This window comes from Haplochromis burtoni, unplaced genomic scaffold, assembly GCF_018398535.1.
Source record: "Haplochromis burtoni strain Fernald_Lab_line unplaced genomic scaffold, NCSU_Asbu1 Contig_84, whole genome shotgun sequence".
Classification (NCBI taxonomy): Eukaryota; Metazoa; Chordata; class Actinopteri; order Cichliformes; family Cichlidae; genus Haplochromis; species Haplochromis burtoni.
In genome coordinates, this window is record NW_024582445.1 from 370318 (window position 1) to 388930 (window position 18613).

The 18613-nt window shown below is 41.2% G+C and overlaps 1 protein-coding gene across 1 annotated transcript in view; it reads right to left on the reverse strand.

Moving 5' to 3' along the window:
• Nucleotides 1-158: 158 nt before the first annotated feature.
• ago1 (argonaute RISC component 1) overlaps nucleotides 159-18613 on the reverse strand; it is a 22735-nt gene continuing 4280 nt past the window's right edge. The window contains exons 2-19 of the mRNA XM_005925523.3: nucleotides 17991-18177; nucleotides 13769-13889; nucleotides 12678-12859; nucleotides 11964-12100; nucleotides 11500-11634; nucleotides 10386-10473; nucleotides 9541-9688; nucleotides 8603-8722; nucleotides 8368-8490; nucleotides 7559-7692; nucleotides 7131-7315; nucleotides 6783-6942; nucleotides 6440-6530; nucleotides 4135-4329; nucleotides 3912-4046; nucleotides 3716-3817; nucleotides 3369-3568; nucleotides 159-2869 (exon numbers count right to left, since the gene is read on the reverse strand). Coding sequence (XP_005925585.1) covers nucleotides 2761-2869; nucleotides 3369-3568; nucleotides 3716-3817; nucleotides 3912-4046; nucleotides 4135-4329; nucleotides 6440-6530; nucleotides 6783-6942; nucleotides 7131-7315; nucleotides 7559-7692; nucleotides 8368-8490; nucleotides 8603-8722; nucleotides 9541-9688; nucleotides 10386-10473; nucleotides 11500-11634; nucleotides 11964-12100; nucleotides 12678-12859; nucleotides 13769-13889; nucleotides 17991-18177 — 2552 coding nt within the window. The 3' untranslated portion in view covers nucleotides 159-2760. The remainder of the gene's footprint in view (nucleotides 2870-3368; nucleotides 3569-3715; nucleotides 3818-3911; nucleotides 4047-4134; nucleotides 4330-6439; nucleotides 6531-6782; nucleotides 6943-7130; nucleotides 7316-7558; nucleotides 7693-8367; nucleotides 8491-8602; nucleotides 8723-9540; nucleotides 9689-10385; nucleotides 10474-11499; nucleotides 11635-11963; nucleotides 12101-12677; nucleotides 12860-13768; nucleotides 13890-17990; nucleotides 18178-18613) is intronic.

Genomic DNA, 18613 nt, shown 5'->3' on the forward strand with positions numbered 1-18613 from the left:
ATTTTTTCTTCATCCACCCATGCATTAATATCTAAGAATCATTAGTTAAGGTGGATTTCAGGATGCTATGAGAGTAAGCCTTGATAAATCCCATGACTTACTTTTCAGACAAAGCTGTATTAAAAGCACACTAAAATCAAACAAAAAACGCAACAAGAGTAATAAAAAACAATTTTATTTTCTTTAAAAAATAACCCTCCCCAACAGAGTTCCCATACTATCACATACAGAGCCAAAATAATATGCTTCCACGTCCTTTCATTCAAATCTATTGGGAAGTGCTATGACAAGGACTGTTCTTGATCAGTGGCTTCAATATTGCTTAGTCAGACCGTGAGGCTGCGAGGAGGGGGAACGGACTCTCCCGTGTCCACATGATACATTTCCAGGGTGACTGCCATTTCGTCTCCCCCCTTTGCAAGGTGCTTTGTGGCTTCAGTGAGTGAAGAACTGCATCTGGTTTCAGTGGTGTTGGGGAAATGCCCCCAGGTTGACATTTTTCCTTTCTTTCTTTCTTTTTTTTTTAAAACGCAGAATGAGGGGCAGAAGACTGGCCCCGACTGTGAAAAGCCCCTCAACTGCTGGGCCAAAATACATAACAGGTTAATATTATATATTCATATATACAAATCACCGTGGACACAATGAAGGATCAGTAAAACGGTGTACAAAGGCATTTTGATTATGCAAGTTCATAAACATGATTTAAAAATCAAACTCATCTGATCTCTTATCTTTTGATCCCTTTCGACTCAAAAGGGGGGTCTGACCATCAGACAAGATTTGAGGCGCTTAAAGGGCAACTGAGGTGGAATTTTGGGACCGTCTCCACAGTGCCCTCTTGAGGATACACTCTGACACTAGTCACAATATTCATAATAATAATGACAAAGGAAAAAAGCAGTCTTTATAACCATTACACAATCGAGGCAAAACGACTGACAGGCAGTGGTGAGCGCGAGGCTCCTACCTCTAAGAAAACCAAAGTAAGGTGGCTCAGAATATCCAGTCATAAAAAATAATTACATGCATTTTTCTTCCATAAATCCAGAAAGTGACTAGATGTAAAGGCAGGGCATGTTAAATAGTCGTGATAGAGGCCCACCCTGTCAAATGTAGCAATCCCCTAACTGTGCTGCCCACGCACACAGAGCACCAATAGGGATTGGCTAACACAACATAGGGGATTGGGGCAGGGGATGCTGCAGGTGTGTTATGCGACGAGTGAGAACAGACGGCAAGGATAAAAGGTGATGGCGGAAAGGTTGATGAGTTTGGCTTAACGTGGGAATGGGGGGAACAAGTGCATTTGATCAGCTATGTCTCTGCATGCTGAGAAGGAGACTGAGAGCGCAGGCATGTGTGTGCTTCTGTTGTAAATGCCTGCAGAGGGGAAGAGCTCTGTGTAAAAGCGGGACAGGCGCAGGATAGGTTGGTACAGTTAGGCAAAGAAAAGCACGGGTGGATGCGTGGAGCGCGCCGCTTGGCGCCATTTCCACTGATACACGTTGGAATGTGCAGACGGATCGGAGCAAGGTCAGTTGCTGAAGGCGACTTCAGCTTTGCAGCACTTAAGTGATCATAGACTATATTTGCCTGCTTTTAACTCTACAGAATAGTGTTGACCTTGCCTATTGCCTTTGTTCTGAAAGCTACGCAAGTGTGGGTGTGAAACGTTCAAATGTAGAGTGTAAAGTCTCGCCAACGGCTAGTTTCACCATTTTGAAGTAAAATAAAATAAAAGTAAAGTTTAAAAAGTGCCTCGTAAATTCTAAAAGAGCGATGTATAGAGAAATAAAAGATTATCTTCCTGTTTGAGTGCCCCCTTTCCATAGGGTGGCATCACTTTTGGCTGGTTAACAATGCTGGTTTAGGTGCATGGGGTGCAAGTATATTAGATACACACTATGCAAATGGTCCCTCTACTGTTACGCTAAACTTGCCTCTAAAGGCGAAATCTCTAAGGGACTGGCCAACCAGGACAGAGTGTGTGGCAGGACTCCTGTCCTGGATCTACAATATGCTACACCTGCTCTTTCTTTGTCTGCTATAATATAAAGACCAGAGGGCTAGCCTCGCATGTACTAACAAACTCTTTATGTGCAGGACTGGTGGCACCTACATGCTAACACTAAGTGCTAATGTACCATACCCCGGACTCCTCAAGGCTGTTTAAAAAAAACAGTTTTCAAAAACATTAAAAAACATGAATGTAGTTCATGATAACATTAAAATGATACATGTAAGTGTGCGTGCCCAGTACCACCTCTAATGAGGATCCCATCTAACAAGGGGCTTGCAATACTGGCATCCGGCATTTGGATGGGTAGAGGCAGCATCGTGGTGGCAGTTAAAAAAGTTTTTAGGATTTTTTTTTTCTCCTTTTTATCGCCTAGTTTTCTATTTTTCTCCCATCCGTATTGCATACTTACATACATAGGAGTGTGAAGGTAGCATACAATACAATTACATAATACCCATGATTTAAAAATTCAACTTAAAAAGATCAATAGTCCCGGCAAAGTAAAAATAACAGTAATATTCATAACCTTTTGAGTGCATGAGGCTGCAGAGTCTACCTGTGTTTTACAGGAGAGGGGATTTGTGTTTCTTCGATTTGAGTGACTGATTGCTGTGAAGTATGTGTAGTGGGCAATTGTAGGGAGTAAGGGATGGGGATGAGGTGGTGCCGGTGGGCCGTTTGCCCACTCAGGTAGAAATGAGGTGGGAGGGAACGATGGCGGCGATGGTTGGTGACGCTCAGGCGAAGTACATGGTCCTCAGAGTGTCGTGATGAATCTGAACAGCCTTAGCCAACGCCTGGGGATCCCGACCGTTACTCTGACCGGACACATGGCTGCCCTCTCCACTGCAGAGAGACGAGAGGGTGATGAGAGAGCGAGCAAAGATGAGTTACACATTTCATGTCTTGATAAGAATAAAATTGGCAGCAGCAGCAGCAGACCAACAGCCCCACTTGCTGCTGGTCGTAGGAGTTGTCAGTGACAAACTGTAGACAGTATAAAAGATGTATGTAAAAACTGTGATGTCAATCACTGGTTAGCGAAGTCCTGTTATCTTGGTGTTTTGAAACTGAGCATGACTAGGGAGGGATGGACTTGACTGTGAATGACTTGTGATTGACAAATCATTAGCCAGTGCACACACCCTGGATAATCCTTAATTCTGCCTCTAAGAATGGCCATAATTTACAAAATTAACTTCAGTTTGACCTGAAACTACCAACTGTGAAAGTCAAGAAAGTGCTTACTGAGGCCACAGAGGGAGCAAGCTTACCAACCCCCCAACAAACATCAACCAACCAAGAATAAAGACATGCGTAGTCTATCTTTCGTAGCCACACTGACCTGTCATGTTCTTTGTCTACCAGATGGTAGCGGGCACGGAAGGCCACGAGACGAGCATAGTAGGCTGGGGCAGGGATGGAGACTGAGCGGGTACAGCGCACGTAAGTGTGGCACAACTGGTAGGTTAGAATCTGCAACTCATCAGCTGTGAAGCGATTGTCGTCCCATAAGACGTAATAATGAGACGGCCGGCTGGTACCCTGAGGACAGAGGAGAAAAGGGCAATTAAAATAACAATAATTTTTTTGTGTAAAATTACTTCAAGGTTAAAAGAAGTCAAACAGATTTGTTCTTATTATATTATAATAGAGATTTCTATGGAACAATAAAATATCTATTATAAATACCTGTATTCCTGCATGACTACACAGGTAGAAGTCAAACTCGAAGGGATGAGTGATGCTGGTGTCCACTGTAGTCCCTGCAGGAATGTTCCCACTCTTCCCAATCTGTCCAAAGATAACACAAGGAAAAAAACAGGTAAGCAAGTATGAAAACTTAGTAGGAAACAGAAAAACTGAAGGGAAAACAAAGAAAGTTTACCCTTTCAGACTTATCAGCACAGAAGAGGCGTGTGTGGTGACGTTTCTGCACCACGATGTAGGTGATACCAGGCTGATAGTCCTTTTCCAACTTTATGCACGCATCTCTGATGGCCAGCAGCTCGTAGTGGAGAATCTGTGTGTAACAGTTAGCACTCAGATTAAAACATGTTAAAATGGATTTTAGTGGCATTGTGTCATTAAGATCGCAACGTCCCACCTACCTGAGGCAACTGTCCCTCAGGAACACCGTCTCTGTAGAAAATGATCCTGGTGGGCTTGAAGCGGGTCGACTTGTAAAACTGAATCAGCAGTTCGCGCACCATGTAAGATAAATCTTCAATGATTTCCTGCCTGGGTCTCTGGACGCGCACTGTGGCACAGTATCTGCTGGGATGGGCATCCATACTGCCTACCACCTATTAGAGGGAGCAGGAAACATTGAAAAAGGAATTTAACATGATACTGTGTGGATCACTGATTTCACTCTTAATATGACTTGCAACAAACGAGCAGTAGGTTATTGAGCCCCTTGACTAAAGTCATCTCTCAAATAAATACACCTTTTGTCACAGAACATTCTTCATGACTTTTTACTTTATGAAAATCTGTGCAGTAGTTGAAGTATTGATTCACAGACATGAGTCATTTTTTGTCGTGTGCATATTTGAGCATTAGCATCCCCTAAAGGCTGCAGCTGGGAAGTGTGCGAGGCTCAACGTCAACCTTTTATTTTCCTTCCCTCAAATCCTTACACGATACCACAATGACCATTTCTCACCAGTTTTCTTCTCAGCTCGTACTGTTAACGCAGACCTGCTTTCCTCTCCTGTCCTCGTGACTCAATTATTCGTCATAATTGCTAGGCAACAACACAGCCAACCATAGGCGAGCTGAGGTCAAGGGCGGACGAGAGCTGACGTCATTTCCTTTTGAATGTGAGTCAGTGATGAGCCATTTGTTTCCCTTTATACCTCACTAATTCCTCTCGCACTCCTCCTTTTTTCTCTTCGCTCGGCCTCGTGTGCTGTGCGTCAAAGTCCAAACAAAGCGTCATATCGGCACTATGTGCTTTTGATGAAATGGGCTGTACATGCAGGTGGAGTTTGAAGCAAACGGTACTATGAGAGAACCATTGAATGAAACCCTGCATCACCATAGCCCTATCAAATAGCCAAAACATAACAGAATAAGCCTGTTTGTGTCACAGCCATCTCAAAGTGTTCATCTGTTAAAGATCAAAAACAGCAGTCGGCTGAAATCCAGAAAATAAAAAATGAAATTTGAGAACAGAGCATGTGCACGCTTATTTCATTACACCACTTTATAGCACTCACATCGCTCATTATAGAAAAATAGGGTTACTTTAAACACCTCGTTTTGTTACCTAAGCATTGCACCTATGGCAGCTGATGCACCATCTGGACTTCCTTTTTTAACATCGCAAATCCCCGCTGACTGAGTTACACTTCTGACACATCGACCAAACATGAGAAAAAGTACCTCGAAGCCCGCTGCTATTGCATATTGTTTCAATAAAAACTTTTTTTCAACCCACAAACCGTGAGAAAATGTGCCTGAAAAGACTTGACTTTACTAAAGCCACAAAACAAACTTCAGAAGGGCTCCTCAAATTAAATTACAATATAGTGAAATGTTATTACAGATTTTCTTTTGTCCAATGATGTAAAAACTAGTTAGCTTTAAGCTCTTCTATTCTGAACCTACTACCTAATGTTGAGGTATTCTTCTCTTACCAGCATTAATGAGCACAGTGGCCATCGAGTCCCACTGTCACCAAGCAACCACAAACGTGCGGTTTTTTTTTCCCTGTGGCATCTCGGGGTCATTTGCATTATTTACATGCCCTTGCTATTTTTGATTTGCCTAAAAAAAAGGAGTGTCGAAGCCAACAAAGCAGCTGGATTGCCATCACATCCCAGAGAAACATTTTTACATTTTTTATGACTTTTAGCTACTAGAGTACTTAGCAACTACTGTACAGTCAATATATATGGTACAAGGTAACCAGTGGCTTTAAGAATAATAAAGACCAAGTATAAATCCATTTGTTATCTAAAGGTCTTTGTCCTTAAATGCAGGTATATAGTGTTAATTAATGCCAATTAATTCTGTGTATGACTTTGACTTGTTGCTATATCTACACCAAATAACAACCAATGCTATAGTTTAAACCTAGAACATTTCTTATCTGCTTAATTAGAAAGTCTATTTTTTCTCCAAACAAAAACTAGTGCTTCATTATACTTATTCACATTTTTAAATAACTCAAATGTCTTTTCATCAAGTAAGCAACTTTAGCCAGTAACAATGAAAAAGGCTGTTCACAAGTTACCAGAGCCAAAAGCACACCAGTATTGCCCACCCATGGGTTTAACCTGCACGCCTAGATTTGAAAAGTGGCCAGGCTTTGTGACACACCATGGTTGCACATTCCCTTCCTTTTCCTGAGATTGTATTTAAAATCATCTAGTGTCGTTTAATGAAGGCGTAATCTCCGAGACTTACAGCAGTAATGGAGGGCTTCTTGCCATCTCCAGCCGGGGGGTGTGTGACATCTGCTCCCAGGAAGATAACCGGCTGCTGAAACACTGCTGACCTGAGACAGCAAATGGAGGAGGTGATGCAAATTACACACACTCATAAAGGCAGTGAAGGGCTGCTGTTGGTGAGTCATATTACTGAAACGTATTCAAACGATCACCATGTCATCCAGCAGGATTTTGATAGAAAACTCAAGTCTACTACCACTGTCAGCGCTTTACACCTATGTGTCAGCATCACTCATCACCTAACTCAAGATACCATAAATATGTGCAACTAATTAAAAACGGGTCAAACAGAAGCTCACCGTTGGTGAGGCACCAGGATATTGTTGATCCCTCCCAGCTTCACATTGATTTTGAGGCAGAGGTTGGACAGAGTCTGCGGCGACGTCTTCACCACATTCTTAACCTGGACACATTGCGTGGCCATGCCAAGGAGGGTGTCACCCACACGCTTTACCTCCGCTAAAGGAAAAAGTTTGGAAATTACTCACACGACAAAACAAAAACAAAACATGATTCTAGTTTATTGGGAGCTTTTTAATACTCCCATTTGACCAAATGCTTCAGGAGTTTTTCGACTACTTTGAGCAACAGTATTTCATTTGTTTTGAGAAAATTATGGCAAACCACATGTATCAAATACAAGTTACCATAGACAGGAGTTTTTCCTGGCAGGATGACGATGATGAGCTGAAGTCCAGAGTATGTGTTTTTCAGGTGTCTGAACATGGGCTCCACGCTGTCCGCTCCCTGGGCATATTTACAGAAGCATGGCTGGCCCTGAATTGGCATCCCAGCATCCTTTGAGATTTTACGAAGCTGGTCTGTGAAGTTCCTGAGATGAACAAACAGATGAGCGTATAAAGCATCTCCGAGATAACGTTTTTAACTTATTATTTTCTGTCTTTGGGATATTACATATAGGAGGAATAAACAACATAAGAGAAGGATTGTTTTTCTTCTGTGCAAAAGCTCATTTAAAAATAACTAACCTTATGAAAGAAACAGCCATGAGCAGAAATTATTTAATCCCCCTCCCCTTCGACAAAATCATCTGCTTGTGCTCATTAGTACTTACTTGAGCACCTCTTCTCTGCACTGTTTCTGGGGGGCAAAGCAGGCAATAGCCCACACTTTGATCTCAATGCCATTATAAAACTGCTTCCCTCTCATGTCCCACACTCCCTGGTTGGGTGTAGCTATGGCACGGTTCTGTAAAAAAGAAAGGACCGGGAGAGACAGTTTAAGCCAAATCAGGTCACATTTATAGCAAAAGTACAGAGAGATGACAAATTAAAGCAAAAACAAGAGTTTCCAAGGTCAAGAGCTTAGTGTGTCTACTAACAAACTAACAGTCAGTTACAGAAATTCACTCATTTTCCTCAGTCTGTGATCGACATGTCAAAACGAGTCTCTTCCTGTGTGAGCGCCACTTGAAGCATGACTGGAGATAAAGGATACTATTCTTCCAAAAGTGGAAAGCCCTGTCTCAGAAATTCTCAAAATCCTGCATCGGTATTCAGTTGGGAAATGGGATATGATCCACATAGACTAATAAACATCAAATAATTCAATCACTCCTTGTGCTCTACCCATCTACCCTATAATCATCAAAGAGATCACTCTAATCTGCGCCTCTTTATAGGATAAAAGCGATCACTCTTTGTATTGATTTGCAGTAAACCCTTCATCCAAACCATATAAGCAAATCACACAGAGATCACAAAAGAGCCACCACATGCCCTCACCAAAGGAGTCAAGCTTTCAAACTTGTCTTTTAATCTGTCAACACTCTGCTCTGTGTGAAACACACACACAACTAAATGGCTGCATTCTTGACAACATAAAAGTCGATATGTTCAGGTTGACGAATGAACCGTGCCTTACCCGTCCTCCGTACTGCAGAATAGGGGCTGGCAATACTCTGCCCATCACCTCGGCCATGTCATCCTTCACCTTGATCCCAAACTCCTGAATGTACGGGTCCAGGTTGAAGTTGGCATTCTTCATCTGTAGAGAGTAAAGGACTTGTATTATATCTCACCGTCTCCACCTTGTACTATAAATCAGTCATTTCAAAATGATGCACGGCCTCCATCAAACACTTCCCTCTGCAACTCACCAGTCTGCTGATCTCTTCTTGCCTGTCCGGTGCGGAGCGAGCTGTGGCTTTAATCATAGTTGAGGTCTGATTATCTGTCAGTTTCTTGATGCATCGTTGACCGGCTACAATATTACACACCTGGAATGAATACATTCAGTCATTAATGTGTAAACATTGGCTGTCCCAATGAAAGAAGGTTTTTAGTCTGTGTGCATGGTTGTGTTATCTTTTAATACCCTCTATGTCGATATATATATCGATACACCTCAGACGGCCAAGCTATTTAAGGGCCTAAAATGATAGGCCATTTAACGTAATGTGAAAGCTTTACATTTTATACAGTAACACTTTTTTATGTCTCCAGTTGCGTTTATGATCCATCTACTGTTTTCTTTATCGAAGACAGATACCATTGTTATACAAAAAGGAGCTCGTGTCCATTAATGACCCATGACCTGTTTGTCTTGCTACTCTGGGCATTAAGTAAATGCCTCAAGGCCTCTGCAGCAGTAAATCTTACTACTTCAGCAGAACTAGCCGTGGTCTATTGACAAATGTGACATTTTATTGATTAGAAGTGCAAAATTACAATAAAATCAAGCCCACATTAATAGTAAAAAACACACATCTATTTCAAGAGTCAAAGATGATCCCACTCAGTCACTTGAAGGTTAAATGAAGGTATGTCGGCAGATTTTTGAGTACATAAACATAACATGTATTCTGATATTGATGCATTTGCCAATATTCTTTACATATGTACACGTGGGCAGTTTGTTGGGATTCTATTAAAAACCCCAATAAAAAAGTTTTGGAGGAATACCAGTTATTAATACACACAAATACAGACAGAGACATGATGAGCTAGTGTTGATAAACCGATATGCTGGTCATCCTCTACTTTAAATGGTAAACTTTTGGCATCATAGTTGAAACATCACTGAACACTTCCTCACCTCCAGAGGCAGGTAGGTGTGTTTCTGCTCCTGCCCCACCTGTAGACAGGGTAGGTGGGGGTATTTGAGCTGCAAGTTGTACTTCTGCTTGAAGTACTGAGCCACTGTACATTCTACTGTCTGCCCGCTTTCAAGCTGAAGGGGAAACCTGGTACAGAAAAAAATGAGAACATGAGCATCATGTCAGTGTCATCACCCGATCGCTCTTCATTTGCAGGTTTTGTCTGTTTCTGTCTGATATTTCTGACCAAACCTGAAAAGGTGCACTCACTGTCAAAAACAGTAAGAGATTTCCCATTTAAGCTACTTGATTAGGTTCATAATAAATAGAGGAAAGAATAGCAGGTTTTTCTTATTCTAAAGAAAAACACTCCTCTTTCAAACATGATTAAAAATCATTATTTCAGCATTAAAAAAATGTTTCAACGAAATACTAGAAATACATGTTTATGCATAAGGAGGGACTTTTTTACCATTATCATAGAGCATTTCTACAATAGGAACTTTACAGATGAACAAGAACCTTCTGTAAACCTGGAAGGAACATTTACCTACATTTAAGCTAAAGAACTAAGTTTAATTTAGTTCCTCTAGAAACGTTTTAATTGCTTTCCAAACAAGCAAGGACAAATTTTGGTGATTGGTCCAACATGTGATTGCTGCATTTGTACAACTTCAGCGAAATTAAGCAAAAGTACTTTCTTCCAGTGACATCAATATAAGGATGAATACCTAATATATTCTAATGTATTACTCTAATAGGATAAAATAAAATAGCAAGACGCTGTCAAGTTGGGAAATAAATTTGTGTATTTTCTATGCCAAAAACAAAAGCAAAGTCTTACGTTTGGTGGCTGGCAGGACGTCTGGTAACATTGCATACACGATACTTTCTTTTCATTTGGCCACAATGGGTCACCTCCACCTTCAGGCCTGCCGACAGTAAGCGGGGCAACACAAATATTAAATAAAAGTGTCGGAAAGGAAGAGCTTAATGTGTGACCTGCTGTGATGAATTGCTTGGAGATGGTGGCACTGCCAACAAAGATAGGAGGCCGAGCCGAAGGTGGCAGATGTTAAGATTTTATCTGGGAGTGACCAGGAATGATAGAATTACAAATGAGTACATCAGAAGGACAGCTCATGTTAAGCAGTTTGATGAAAAAAGGCTGAGAGGAAAGACTGAGATGGCTTGGACATGTGCAGAAGAGGGATGGATTTACTGAGACAAGAGTGTTGAAGATGGAGCTGCAGGGAAGGAGGACATTCAGAGGGTTGGTGAGATGGAGGTTGGAAGAAGAAGAGGAAGACAACCAAGATACACAGAAGAGCATCTTTGAATGTCAAAGCATGAAGCAGATGGCCTGTAATGGGCTGATATAGTAGATGGGCCTGGTTTCTTGTTCTTAGCTACTCCTGTCAGTTAAGAAAAGGAAAACGAGGCGACAGTTCATACAGGGTCACCAACATTGGACAGACAATAGAAGACTGCAAAAACATTGCCTCGTCTAATGAGCTTTAACAACATTGTCAGCAACATTTAGATAGATGTCAAATTCTGATTTGACATAAACAACATGTAAACATGGATCTATCCTGCCTTTATCAACGATTCAGGTTGGTGTAATGGTGTGGGGAATATTTTAGCACAATTTGGTCCTTTAGTACTAAATTGTGCTAAATTTAGTCTCCTTGAACATTTTACTGACCATGTCCATCTCTGTATGACCACAGTGTACCCATCTGCTTGTGTGTATTCAGCAAGTCTATACTTCAAATGCATAGAAGTATCAAAGTACTTTCTAGTGTGTGAATGTGTGTGTGAATGGGTGGGTGATTGGATGTGTAAAGCGCTTTGGGGTCTTTAGGGACTAGTAAAGCGCTATTCAAATACAGGCCATTTACCATTTACTTTCATTATTTCTTCGGAAGGTACTTCCACACTTTTCAGTAGCCCACCTTTAATTTCCTTGGTGAAGCGGACCCTTTGTGAGTCAGTGAGGGTTTTGGGTTGCTCATCAATGTTGCGAATGTCCAAAACCTCACACATGAACTCAATTACAGGCTGGGCTTTGTAGAAAGCCGTGGCAGACACTAGAGGGAGACAGAGAGCAGAAATAAGTCAGAAGAAAGTACCAAAAAACAGGTTCTTATTAAAATCTGTAACTTTCAGAAGACTTTGCCACTTTTTCTTCACAGCTAAATGAGTGTTACAAACAGCCATAGAAACAAAAGCAGCAGTGTAAATTTATAACTTAACTTTTGTAAGATACTCATGGCTCATCTTTTCTCACAGAACAAGTTTTTCTTTTCAAAATACCCCCCCACCCTCCATGTTTCTGCCTAGTCACACAATGTCGGTAAAACCCACTGAGATCACTGGCTGACTACACACTCTGGTGAGCCTGTGTTCAGTGACTCACCATCAATGTTAAGCATCATCTTCCACATGGCGGGACGCACTGATTGGTGGAAGCCAAACCAAACTTCCCTTCCCCCACCAAGTGGGTGGTAGTATCCTTCAGGTGGGGAGAAAAATGATCGGCCCACTGGTGTGTACCTAATCAGAAGGGGTGAAGAGGTGGAAATCAATGTTCTGATTCAGGGCACGACCGCAGCATGAGTTCATGTCTAGTGATGTGGATGTTTCAGAACAGGTCACCTCAAGAAAAGCAGAAAACTTGCAACACCCAAACAAGAGGTTTAAGGAAAAAGGCTATTTTTCTTTGGATACTATATCTCTGATCTAATATCTGTGGCTTCATGACTTCCTTTTGAGCACTTTCAGGTTAAGTCTTCAAGCCAGTTATCATTATTACTTTGCTTAGCATTGTTCAGTGGACACTTTCACACAGGTGTCAACTAACACATGTCTTTTATTTAGTAATTCTGATGCCTGGAGCGATGATGATCTGATGCTTGTGGAGGGAAGGACTCAGTAAGCACCGCTAAGCTGTAAAGTTAGAATATCACAAAAAAATAATGTGAAAAAAACCCCTGTAATTTTACTAAATGTTTTCAGGATGCACAAAACTCTTAGAAATAGCTGATTATCTGTGTGAACAGACTGTTTGACAGACTGTAAATACTGGTGTGTGTTGTTATGAACCTATAAGAGAAACTTTGATATACTCGACCTCATAGAGGCCAGGTGACGCATGGCCACATCCAGGGCTTGAACTGAGTCAAGGGGGACCTGCAGTCGGCCACTGACTAGAGTCTCCTGCAGCAGGCGCCATGACACCTTGGCCAGCCAACGGATGGACACCTTGAAGATTCGATCCTTTCCCTCGCCAGGAATCGTCACCTCAAAATCTACCTGAGAGAGAGAGAGAGAGCAAAAGGTAAAGAACAAATGAAATAAAGACACACCTGTAGCAACAAAATGAAATCCTCAGGCTGTGCAGTAAACTGTAGCCCTTTTCAGGTACTGCAGAATATATTACTGGAAGCTGACATTTCACTAACCCTGCGCTTGTATGGTTTACATTTCTTTGCATAGTTTTTGCATGTCTCCATACCTGTAGGTGTGACTGTATGTTGTATGTTGTATGTAAGTTTACTTTCTAGGCAATAGCTGGAGACACAATTCCTCACACCTGTATGGAAAGTATAAAAATATACAAAGCAGTTTGGTAGCTGGGCTGTCTGTATCCAGAAGTGCAAAATCCTAAATTTCTCTAAATAACACATTACAGTGTTAAAAAGTGAGTGAAAAAAATGCTGGACTATGTTTGGGGAAGGAGCAGTGACTTCCTGTCTTATTACCACAGACGAGATCCAGAGATGCTTTTGGAAAGATGTTTTTCTAATTGCTCGTCAGGGGCAGTCAGGTGATCTGACCCTATTCTTTACACATCAGATACCTTCTAATTCATTTACTTAAGGCAACCAAGCACATTTCCTAATCAAATAGATCCTTTAAGTATAGAAAATAACATGACTAATTACAACAAATACACACATATTAAATGCTTTGCTGTTTTATAGAAACTTTTAACCTCTCAGGTAATCAAGCCAGGGTCATGCCCACAGACAGATGAGGAGGAATCGAACCACTAACCCTGCTATTAGTGGACAACCTATCCTGCTTTACCACGGCATCTTTTTACCGTCATTCAAATATTTGCTTTCCTGTTAAAAAACTCAATATATCACAGCTGAACAGGGCTTAGGAGAGACTTCACTGAGTGACTGTGTAACACAAAAAAACACTCCAAACATTTACCTTCTCACTCCCAATAGGAAGTGCTAGCACTGTGTAGATGTTCTTCTTGCCATCGTACACCGGCTTCCTGTCACCAAAGAGCTGGGGCTTGAAGTGCTGCACCATGTACTCCACCACCTCTCTGTAAGCAGCAACACATGCAAACATGACATGAGATTAATGTGCAATAAAGCCAGAGCAAATCCCCCTCTGCCAGTTAAACCTCTTCCCTCATCAGGATGCTGCTTTTGTCACGAGGAGGTGCAGTTATTGAGATATTGATACAGAGTAGGCAGGATACAGCTGGTGAGTTCAATATCTGGTGGTCACAGGGGGAGAAGCAAGGACAAAGAGCATGGATGCAGGTGGTGGTGGGGGGGGGGCTATCTTTGAATGCATGGTGCCTTGACCTTCACTCAAGTGTGGGGGATGAGGAGGTCTTTCTAAAAGGAAAGGTCGAAGGGCTTGACCCTTGCATGCCTTCTTGGACCCTTTGTGTTTGAGCTCCATTTCCTTCTGATTCTAAAAGATCCTCTCTTAATATCAGAGGAGATGGTACTAGAACACTCAGTGCTCAGGGATCCTCATTTAGAGTTTGGATTTTCTGAGGATCTACCACTAATAAAAAAAAATACCAATTTGCTTCATTTATTTCTGTTTATGGCCATGACCTTGTTAAATTGAAGGACAACAAAGCTCAAGGGCTCTCTTTCCGGGTTCCGCAGACAGCCTCTGCTGAGGATTTTAACAAAATTTCATTTGTGTAATCAAACATTTTATGAGGGTACTATTATGTTTTAGCAGACAGAAGTAAAAACTATCAATGTATTTTAGGTTTGAGATCACCAAAGTTCCTATTAGGAGACATACAAAATTAATTCATATGTATGAGACTGTACTTAGGTGAACCTTTGATGCTTTTTCTTATTTTTCTGTCATATGTATTGTTAGTGTAGTGGCTGATCATAATAATCGTGGCTAAAGTTTCAAATAATACATTTGGTGTATGTAATTATGAGTCAAAAGCAAAGATTTGAGGCTGCTCTAAATATTCAATTCAGTGGGGGTTTTTTCTAGTCTGGGCACCGTGTGACATCAGTGAGAGGGGATATCTTAATATGGTCATGTCCGGCACACAGCTGTGGCTGTGATCAAAGAAGCCCCACCCACCTGCTGCAAGGGGCCTGCCAATCAAAAGAAAGGTGGCTTAAAAGGATGGAGGCCTTAAAAGGAGAGTTGCAAAAATATATTTTTCTCAGTCAGATAGATGGAGGCTTATTATGAGGAAAACATGGTGACTCAGTGGTCAGTGTTACCCTGCAGAGACATTTAGCTTCACAACCCAGGAAAGACTCCTGCATGTGGAGTGTTTCCAGTCTGACAACATAAGTAAGTCGCCGCTAAATAGTGAACTTCATAAACTGAGTTAGTACCAAATAACTCATAAACCTTTACCAAAATCATTTTCTTTTATTTTGTAGTTGCTGGGATCTGTGCAGTGGCTCGCTGAGACCCATGGGTAACACCTGGGTTGATTGCTCACCTGTGTACGTTTATCGCCCTGACAAGTCAACCACTCTTCCTTATCGGGGTCATTCATTTTTTTTGGTCAACTTAGAAGGCTACATATTTAACTATTTGTTCTTATGTATATTTATTTTTCATGTAGGTCATATCTCCTCTCTTTGAGGAACAAGGTAAAGACCTAGCAGAAGACGGCTGCAGAGTTTATAGAGAATCACAATTCTCTTAGGAGCCAAAAATTGGATTGGACCGGGGTTTTTCCCCCCCATCATATACCTGCTGACTGGTAATGCTAGAGCTGCCAGTTTTCATATAAATGTTGATGATTCATCTGACTATAAAAAGTGGAAGAACAGCTCTATCTGATTGGAGATGGGAACAATTGGTTTATCCCTGCAGCTTCTGCTTATCTGCCAGTCCTCCCATGATTTCTTGAAACTACTACAAAGCTTTATTGTTGCTGTGAAAGGTGCTAGTTACATGTACAAATGGGCATTTTCAAGCTCTCTGTACCTTGCATTTCTGTAATGCAGACTTGCATGCACAACCCAGGAAGTCTAGTAATCCATGTATTCATCATTGGTAGGAGAAAGTGAAAGTCCTCTTTATGAAGCTTCTAGCACTGAACTTTACTCCCTTTTCCTGTCTTTATGTTGCTGAAATGCTTCACTCAAACTTCTCCTAATTCTATCATTCATTTTAAATGCTAACAGTGATCATAAAGCACTATACTAACTAGACAAGATGAAAGGCACGAGTGTAGAGATGACTTGGTGAAGTCTGCCACACAACCATTCTAGTTCAAAGTTCAACACACCTCTGAAAACAACAACAATGCTGTCACAGTTTAACACAGAAAACCTTTTATATAGAGTGGGTGTGTGATGGCTGCATGTGAAGCCACATGAATTCACGCACCAGTACTTGGACAACATATTTTACATGTGATATGCATTGAAATACAAACAGATAAATGATGACACAATCTTTGATTTTGCATAACTTCTGTTTATTTAGACTTCGTTGAAGCTATGTTGATTTCCCCTTTGGGGTTATGGTAGAAAAGGCACCTGGTGTTAAATCAAACATACCTGTGACTTCAGCACTCCTAAATACAGGAAGTGCAACCTGGAACGTGCAATGTCCCAACGTCCCTGTTCTCTAAGCTGGTATAATCAGTCAGCATACAAGTTTCTCTTTGTCAAGTCAGTGCAGTTGGGCTTTGCTTTTATTTAGTTGGTTTGATGTTATGTTTGTTACTTTCTGATCACAAGTAGCTTAGTACTCCACAGGTGACCTCTTTAGAGGCTGATGTAACAATGGAGTGACTTTGTTTTTCAGTCTAGAAATTGTTGGCATTTACAGCCATATATTTGATTGAGGCTTTAAACCAGCCCCTGGTGTATGACTCCACATATAAGACAACTGTGGAAAGTGAAGGTCAATCCCATCTTGTTGGCAGTCAGCACAAAGTCAGACAGATGACACCATCTGAGGATGGTATAAAAAGCAGAGATCGCTATGCAACATGAAACCCCCCCCCACCAAAAAAAAAACAGGCCTTTGTGAAAAGAATGAAGTCACCTGGATCAAACATAATGAAACATATGTATACTGTGACATTTTTCTTTGCAGAGACAAGACAGACCGTTCACAGGAAGCAGCTCTTTGCTGAGCCATGGAAAGTTTGCAAGGTAGAAAGAGCACACTTCTCTCCTCAACTTTGAAATATATATATTTTTATGTACACTTTATTTCTTGGATTAAAGTAATGAATGTGACAAATCACATTAGTTTTGTTATAACTAAAAACAGGGCCAGTAAAAACATGGACAGGGACTACAGGTTTCATGAAAAATACTAAAGCATACAAATACTTTGTAAGTCAACTAAGTTACTCCAATTTAAATAGGTGTTATACAAGTGATATTCTTCCAATGTTTGCATCAATCATTTAGCTTTAAGCTGCATCAGGAGGCACAACATTCAGCTCAAGCAAGTTGGTTTCAGTTTTGATTCAACCATCTGTCCAGTCACCAGCAGGTAAAGAAGGTAAAGCTACTGCAGGAAGGAAAATTGTCTTCTGCCTAATATAAAACTGAAACCCATCCAGAGAAGACGGTAAATTATTTATTTTACTCAGTTTTACACAGATGCATTACTTTTTGTGCTCTTCATGTTCCTCAGAGTTGTAGTTAAAATGACTTTCATAGCAGCACAACCTCCTGTTAATGTATGTGCTGTCAGTTATATAAATATCTGACACATGCAAACAGGTACAATTTTTTTAACTTGATATCTATTTATATGCACCACAACTCCATACTGATTTTTCTCACATAAGGTGATGTTAAAATTAAAAGAGCGTTGCTTTGGCAACACTTTATTATTTTTCCAATACAAGAACCCCAAATTAATCATCGTAAATAGATGTTGCAAAGAAATACATTTTTCATGCTTCAAGTAGCTGTTATTGCTGCCTCTTCAAAGACAACACACACATTACTGGTTGGTGGCTGTTGGGCTTTCATTATCCAATTACCACACAGGAGGCAATTCAGCTACTTGATGACTTCTTCAATGCAAACCCACTGTTACAAATTAGTAACTTTGTTATTTGCTTATAACAAATGAGAACTGACAAGTGCTGATCTTTTCCATTAATGTGAGACATCAAAGAAAAGAAATGCAGAGAAATATTGTGACTGAAATCTGTTACCTGTTGACTCGTCGTGGGCACTTGTCAGGCTTAATGTCCACCTCATAGTGATAGACATCCATCTTTGGGATCTCCACTTCGAAGTAGTTGGCCAGCAGCCTGATGGGCTTGCCCACGGTACCCATGCCTGGCCGGCGAGGGGCATGGAACACCTGCTGCAGGGGTGGGGGGAAGACCCCCATGGGCACTGGACAGATACAACATAGGCAGCCACAGACAAAGACAGGTAACAGGGAAAAATGTTGTTCAGAGCAAAAAGGGTTTGAATTTGGAAAAGTGCACAAATACAAAGCAACACACAGGAAAAAAACAAAGGTAAAGCAAAGAATCAACGGTTATGAGGGGGTGGCAAAGGAAGCAGTGGTGAACAGCAGAGGACAGGGCAAGGAGGGCATGAGCCAGGAAGGAAGCGTAGGCAGGGGAAAGGAGAACACCACAAGAGTCACTCGCAGGGACAGGAAGGCCGGTAGAGGGAAGATAGTTTAAAAAAATAAACAAGGAAGATATTAAAAGGCAGATTGTGCATTTGGGGGCAGCAAAGAGAGAGACACAGAAGTATGTACAGCAAGGTGTGATTGAACATTAACAACAGTAAGAGCAGCCACATGAGGTCATATATGGGG